Source organism: Rhododendron vialii, chromosome 3a (genome assembly GCF_030253575.1).
Source record: "Rhododendron vialii isolate Sample 1 chromosome 3a, ASM3025357v1".
In the NCBI taxonomy this organism is placed as follows: Eukaryota; Viridiplantae; Streptophyta; class Magnoliopsida; order Ericales; family Ericaceae; genus Rhododendron; species Rhododendron vialii.
Window position 1 is genome coordinate 6,698,546 of NC_080559.1, and position 6,873 is coordinate 6,705,418.

At 41.6% G+C, this 6,873-nt stretch overlaps 1 protein-coding gene across 5 annotated transcripts; it reads left to right on the top strand.

Moving 5' to 3' along the window:
- Positions 1-347: 347 nt before the first annotated feature.
- On the top strand, positions 348-6,393 carry LOC131318484 (5-methyltetrahydropteroyltriglutamate--homocysteine methyltransferase). 5 transcript variants are annotated; one of them, XM_058348299.1, is made up of 12 exons: positions 348-452; positions 1,760-2,113; positions 2,215-2,302; positions 2,638-2,765; positions 2,871-3,262; positions 3,345-3,508; positions 4,041-4,121; positions 4,224-4,390; positions 4,480-4,585; positions 4,703-4,953; positions 5,419-5,620; positions 5,779-6,393. In XM_058348299.1, the coding sequence occupies exons 2-12, from the start codon at positions 1,764-1,766 to the stop codon at positions 6,145-6,147; spliced, it is 2,298 nt and encodes a 765-aa protein (XP_058204282.1). In that variant the 5' UTR covers positions 348-452; positions 1,760-1,763; the 3' UTR covers positions 6,148-6,393. The 5 variants fall into 5 exon arrangements, with proteins under 5 accessions (XP_058204282.1, XP_058204285.1, XP_058204283.1 ...); XM_058348302.1 differs by having other exon boundaries at positions 381-576; XM_058348300.1 differs by having other exon boundaries at positions 383-452; positions 1,742-2,113.
- Positions 6,394-6,873: the final 480 nt, after the last annotated feature.

Here is a 6,873-nt window from a genome sequence, read left to right on the forward strand (position 1 = left end):
ATGTCGAGGACGAAGTTAATGTTCCACCACTTATATTGTTATGAGTGTTTTGCCCCAATAAAAAAAAGACTATAAAAACTCGAACATAATACAATAGTATTTGCGGAACCAAGTCTAAGTTTCAATCTCTCAACCTATGAGATACTTATCTAGTGCCGTTGGTAAACCACGTGGCGGTGCACTAAGTCTCTCCCACCACAAATTGAATAATTTTTCCTCAACCTACCCCAAATTACCTTTACCAAAAATCCGTCAAATGCCTTTTCACCGGGGTGTACATACAAAAAAAAAAAACGAAAAATAGGAAAAATGGGGAAATTCCCAGATCTCACCCACCCCCCGCTCTTTAAATAACCCCACGCACCTCCTCACTCATCGCGCTTCTCTCTCTCTCTCTCTCTCTCTGAACCAGTCCCCGACTTCTCTCTCTCCACCGGTTTCACCTCCTTAAGGTAAGCTCTCCCCGTCACGTACCTCACCCCTCCGCACTTGTCGCTCAATCCACGCTCTATTAGTGAACCCACACACACTCTCTGCTCCTTTATTACTTCACCCATTCTCCCTATTTCTTCCTTGGTAATCGATCTTCTTCCACACCCATAGGGTTTTAAGCCTGTACAAACTGGATTTACTGCTTTACATGCCCTCTTTTGCTTGAATCACTTCAACCCAGAATTGTTTTTCCACTCGTAGATCTACTACTTGTCAATTTCGATTGGTTCGGTACTGTTTTAATTAATTCAATACCCGCGCTTTGCTTTCTGATTCATGCTAGTCTCGCATCTGCATTGTTTTGTGGGCACGTGTGGTAGATCAAGTGTATTAGGATGTTGAAACATTTAGATCTGGTTTTGGATCTTGTATCTTTAATAGATCTAATGCGAAGTAGCTTTTTTTCCCCTGACAGTCAGGTGTGTCCAGGCCAGCTTACGTGCTGGCCTCAATTAATCACTCCCCTCCCCGGTTCGGTCAGAGGCAAGGCCATCCACATCCGGGGGACTTGGGAATTCACAAGAATACTATTTTCTTGCGGCCTGAACCTTTGGGGCTAGTTCTTTAATAGTAGTATCTTTTATAGACCTACTGTTTGACGTGAAAGGAAAGGAAAGGAAAATGGAGTAATTTAATACGGGTGCAAGATATCTGTCGGCGTTAGGTGCATTTTTTTTTTTAGTGTACTAATACCCTTGCTCTTTTTTGTACTTCAGATCTGTATTCGTGAATTATAGATCTGGGTCTGTACTTGATTCCCTTGGCTTATACTTGATCTGGGTCTCATTGTTATACATTTTTAAGGCCTGAGTAATATGTTCTAATCCCCTTATTAAAGTAATCATTCCTGACTATCGTATTGAAAACCATGGCTTGATATCTTGCATTCGGTATTAAGGCAAGTGAAATGACGGTGCGCATTTCGTAATTGGTATTGAATGAAGGGTTGATATAATGTCATCACGGCATGTTTTCAATCTCAGTTACCTCCTAAATCTCTTTCATGTTGCTTATGCATGTTTAGTTGAGCTCCTTTCATGCCATGCCTTTCTCATGTGATACATCAACATGTATTTGTGTATATATATGCACACACAAAGCACATGCATATTATAGTCGATTTATCACAAGTCGGGTTAGTATTCTTTTTTGCCATAACTTAATAGCTTGGATGATGGCTGTCGATTTTTGTTTGATTTGAGGTGTTTTCTTTTTTCGTTGAATATACTTGCTGTCGATTGATTTGTAGTTGAATTTGTTGAGCCAGGAAAATGGCCTCCCATATTGTTGGATACCCTCGCATGGGCCCGAAGAGAGAACTTAAGTTTGCATTGGAATCTTTCTGGGATGGGAAGAGCAGTGCTGAGGATTTGAAAAAGGTGGCCACCGATTTGAGGTCATCCATCTGGAAGCAGATGAAAGATGCTGGCATCAAGTATATTCCCAGCAATACATTCTCCTACTATGATCAAGTTCTTGACACAACCGCAATGATCGGTGCGGTCCCCCCTAGGTACGGATGGAATGGCGGTGAGATCGAGTTTGGCACTTACTTCTCAATGGCTAGAGGAAACGCCACCGTACCGGCTATGGAGATGACCAAGTGGTTTGACACCAACTAGTAAGTGATGAGTCAATCCAAAACACGGTATTTTGGACTTTTATTGAAATTTGCTGCTATACTGATGAATCTGATGAATCTTTTGTGATGTGTTGATCCAGCCATTTCATTGTTCCTGAGTTGGGACCTGATGTTAAGTTCTCTTATGCTTCTCACAAGGCGGTTGAAGAGTACAAGGAAGCCAAGGCGGTACGTTAATCAGAACAATTCCATTTCCACTAATTGTTCTTTTTATGATATTATTACTTCAGAATTTAGCTAAAGTGAATCTGATATGCTTTGAACACTCGTGAAGAAAAGTGGCATCAAGTTCTAGATAACATTGTGGCATTAGCCCAAGATCATAGGTCTATCGTGGCAATCTAGTTTTTTCTTATCACAAGGCAGTTGAATATAGCAGTGTAGCTCTCTATTAATTAGAGTGTGCTTGGGTGATTCCGATCTTGAATGTGTTGCTAATTATCTGTAATCCCGACCTTCAATTTTTACTAGTTGTCCCATAATTTCTATATTGTTTCTTGCAGCTTGGAGTAGACACCGTTCCCGTCCTTGTCGGTCCTGTTTCCTACCTATTGCTCTCAAAACCTGCCAAGGGTGTTGAGAAATCATTCTCTCTTCTCTCCCTACTGGACAAAATCCTTCCAATCTACAAGTAAGGCATTGAACTGTTTCATCAGTAGCTTTTGTCAGTTCTGCATATTCTTAATCAGTAAATTGACTCCTCCAATTTGCTATTATAACCAAAAATTCTCTGCAGGGAAGTCATTGCCGAGTTAAAGGCAGCTGGTGCATCGTGGATACAGTTTGATGAGCCCACTCTTGTAAAGGATCTTGAATCTCACCAGTTGCAAGCATTCACTAGTGCCTACTCTGCGCTAGAATCATCTCTATCAGGCCTGAATGTTATCATTGAGACTTACTTTGCTGACGTTCCGGCTGCGGCATTTAAAACCCTCACTGGCCTGAAGTGCGTGACTGGCTTTGGTTTTGATCTGGTTCGTGGAACAAAGACTCTTGATTTGATCAAGGGCGAATTCCCATCTGGCAAATACCTATTTGCTGGCGTGGTTGACGGAAGAAACATCTGGGCCAATGACCTTGCTTCATCTCTCAGCGTCCTACAGTCCCTTGAGGGCATCGTGGGTAAAGGTACAGTTGGTAAACCGTCTATTTGTTATGACAGTTACTCTTCAAAACCACAGAAGTTTATTCTTATTATTCGGTTGTGCAGACAAGCTTGTGGTTTCCACCTCCTGCTCGCTTCTCCACACTGCTGTTGACCTAGTTAATGAGCCTAAGCTGGACAAAGAACTGAAATCGTGGCTGGCATTTGCTGCTCAAAAAGTCGTTGAAGTGAATGCGTTGGCAAAGGCATTGGCCGGTCACAAGGAGGAGGTATATATTTTTTCTTTTATTTACTCGTATATGTTTTGCTTATATATACATGTTGTTTGATGTGTTAACATGGGAGTAGAGGTAGTTGGAATTGAAAATCTATATGGATTGGTAGTTTATTTGGTATATGTTTAGCGGATATACTATATACCTGGATGGGTTGGTGGATGTGTGCCTGTGTGGTAACTGGTACCAATAGGTGAGATAGGTTTAGAATGAAAAACTCTATGAATTGGTAGGGCTAGCACCCATTGACAAGTTAATAGGGTTAGAAGGTTTGGTAGTTGATGCAAGGGCAGTTCATGCAAGGTTTGGTAGTTGATAAGAAGTTATGTAGCCGACCTCAAATTGTCGGGATACAAAGCTGGGTTGGGTTCGATTTTGTTGGTTAGCGTAAATGAATCACTTCTCTGCCATTTGGCACTCATTTAACTTGGAAGCTGCAGCTTTGATCCTTGGTTGTCTTTGATTCTGGTTTGTGCTGTCTAAAGATGTGAATGCTGCATTACTAACCATCTCATTTCTTTTTCAGGCATTCTTCTCTGCTAATGCTGCAGCTCAGGCGTCAAGGAAGTCCTCCCCCAGGGTTACCAATGAGGCTGTTCAAAAAGCTGTAAGTGATTTGACTCTATAGTACATTCAATATGCCTTTTACTAAATACACTGTAGAATCCATTTAGTAATTGCCAAAGACTCATTCCATTTTGTTTACCAGGCTGCTGCTTTGAAAGGTTCTGACCACCGTCGTGCAACAAATGTCAGTGCCAGACTAGATGTTCAACAGAAGAAGCTTAACCTTCCAATTCTGCCAACCACCACCATTGGCTCTTTCCCCCAAACAATGGAACTCAGAAGAGTTCGCCGTGAATACAAGGCGAAAAAGTAGAGGATTGTTACTTTTCTTATGCTTTCCTAGCTTCCCCTATGGGGTTACTTCGTGCCTATGTTCTGATGATGATTTCTTTCTCTAGGGTCTCCGAGGAGGAATACGTTAAGGCTATTAAGGAGGAAATCAACAAAGTTGTCAAGCTCCAGGAAGAGCTTGATATTGATGTCTTGGTTCATGGAGAGCCCGAGGTAAGTTTTAATGCTTCTTGAGATGTGAGAAGCATTAGTATTGAGGTTCATGTCGTTGTGCACATGTGAAAGAAATATTCTGCTTTCTGAGTGGTCACGGGTTTGTGCTCTTTTCAGAGGAACGATATGGTTGAGTACTTTGGAGAGCAGTTGTCTGGATTTGCCTTCTCTGCCAATGGGTGGGTGCAATCCTACGGATCTCGTTGTGTGAAGCCACCAATCATTTACGGTGATGTGAGCCGCCCCAAGCCCATGACGGTTTTCTGGTCCTCTATGGCTCAGTCCATGACTGCTCGCCCAATGAAGGGAATGCTTACAGGCCCCGTGACCATCCTCAATTGGTCGTTTGTCAGAAATGACCAGCCCAGGTATTATTAATAAAACAATGAAATGGAGAGAAAGAAGGCTGAGACAACAAGATTACGTGAGAACAGAATAAATCTTTTAATTGCATGGTTTAGAGTATCTCCAATGGTTTTGGCCTTCTTTTAATGCCAAAGTTACATTTTGTTAAAATTGTACTAATTTGCTCCAGTTGTGTCAATTCCAATTTTTAAGCCCAACCATCATAGATATCATTGGATTTCTGATCTTTGTCCTCGAGATTTGTACGACACGTGTATATAAAGGAGTTTTTAGCATTTCTGGAGCCAAATTTAGCTTGACAATGGCAATGCCATTTTGTCGGTTGGAATTTGGCAAAGGTATTGGAGGGTAGTTTTCCAGTGTGGTTGCCAGAACATGGCTTTGGCAAGGGACCACCAAGGGTGTTGGCATTACATTAGAGTTGCTTGCAATGTAAACTTCTAATGTGTTATGTTGCTTCTTCCCAGATTTGAGACTTGCTATCAGATTGCGTTGGCTATCAAGGAGGAAGTAGAGGATCTTGAGAAGGCTGGAATCAATGTTATCCAGATTGATGAAGCTGCTCTAAGGGAGGGTTTGCCACTTAGGAAGTCTGAGGAAGCCTTTTACTTGGAATGGGCCGTCCACTCCTTCAGGATCACTAACTGTGGCGTCCAAGACACTTGCCAGGTTCTGCCACCCACCTTTGATTTGATGTTTACCGACCTTTTCGTTGAAAATTTTCTCTCTTCATGTAAATATGTAATCAACTTCCATGGATTTCAAGACATCATCTTTATACTGCTATTGGAAATGTCCTTACATTGTTTTTGCCCCATTAACTGCAGATCCACACCCACATGTGCTATTCCAATTTCAACGATATTATCCACTCCATCATTGACATGGATGCCGATGTCATCACCATTGAGAACTCCCGCTCTGATGAGAAACTCCTATCTGTGTTCCGTGAGGGAGTGAAGTATGGTGCTGGAATCGGCCCTGGCGTGTACGACATCCACTCTCCTAGAATACCATCAACCGATGAAATTGCTGACAGGATCAACAAGATGCTTCAAGTTCTCGAGACCAACATCTTGTGGGTGAATCCCGACTGTGGGCTAAAGACTCGCAAGTACACTGAAGTGAACCCGGCTCTCAAAAACATGGTGGCTGCGGCCAAGCTTATCCGCACCCAGCTTGCTAGCGCTAAGTGAGTGGTGCTCCCTCATAATTCAATCTTAAAATATCCTCATAATTGATTGATAATAATTGTGCTTCTGGTGATGAAATATTCAGTATTGTAGTTCGCCCAATGGGCATTTTCTTTTCTTGTTTTCCTGCCCTTTTTTGTTTTTGAATGTTGTGTAATTTTGGGTTTCACCTTCAGCATATTCGAAAGGCATTAAATTGAGTAGTGTTTGTTTCTAAATGAATCCAATTCAAGAAATTTCATTATTGAATTTCGGGTCTGGTTCATGGAGGGTGTGCTATATTTTTCTGATCTTTCTTCATCTGGAATCGAAGGGTGTATTTGGATCTATCTACGAGAGCAAGTTATCCAACGCTCCTGTTGACTCAATGTGGATGTTTCACCTTTCCAAATTTTCTGATTAGCTGTTTTTTGGTATTCATTTCCTGTTCGCTAATGGGAAACTGAGTCACTGAGTATGGATGGAAAGGAAATTATGGAAATCCTACTTTCTGGTTAAAACCCCTCTCTCGCCAGTATTGACAGTTCACAGATTACGCTTTAGCTCCTTTAGATCTGATATTAAGATTGCATTTATTTTTATTTTCTTTGAAGACATGGTATTCCAAAGTTCGTGATGCTGTCATTTGCAGTTCACACCCTGTTCGAACATTTTTCATCTCACGACTTTAACTTTTTGGATTTCTCTTGTTGAGACGAAACTCCTCATATGGCATTGCAATAGATATTT

Bases quoted from the DNA above. Each gene is read 5' to 3' on its own strand.
- LOC131318484 (XM_058348299.1), top strand. From the start codon at position 1,764: ATGGCCTCCCATATTGTTGGATACCCTCGCATGGGCCCGAAGAGAGAA. The intron at 2,114-2,214 runs GTAAGTGATGAG...GTGTTGATCCAG, and splicing joins AAGTGGTTTGACACCAACTA to CCATTTCATTGTTCCTGAGT. The intron at 2,303-2,637 runs GTACGTTAATCA...TGTTTCTTGCAG, and splicing joins AGTACAAGGAAGCCAAGGCG to CTTGGAGTAGACACCGTTCC.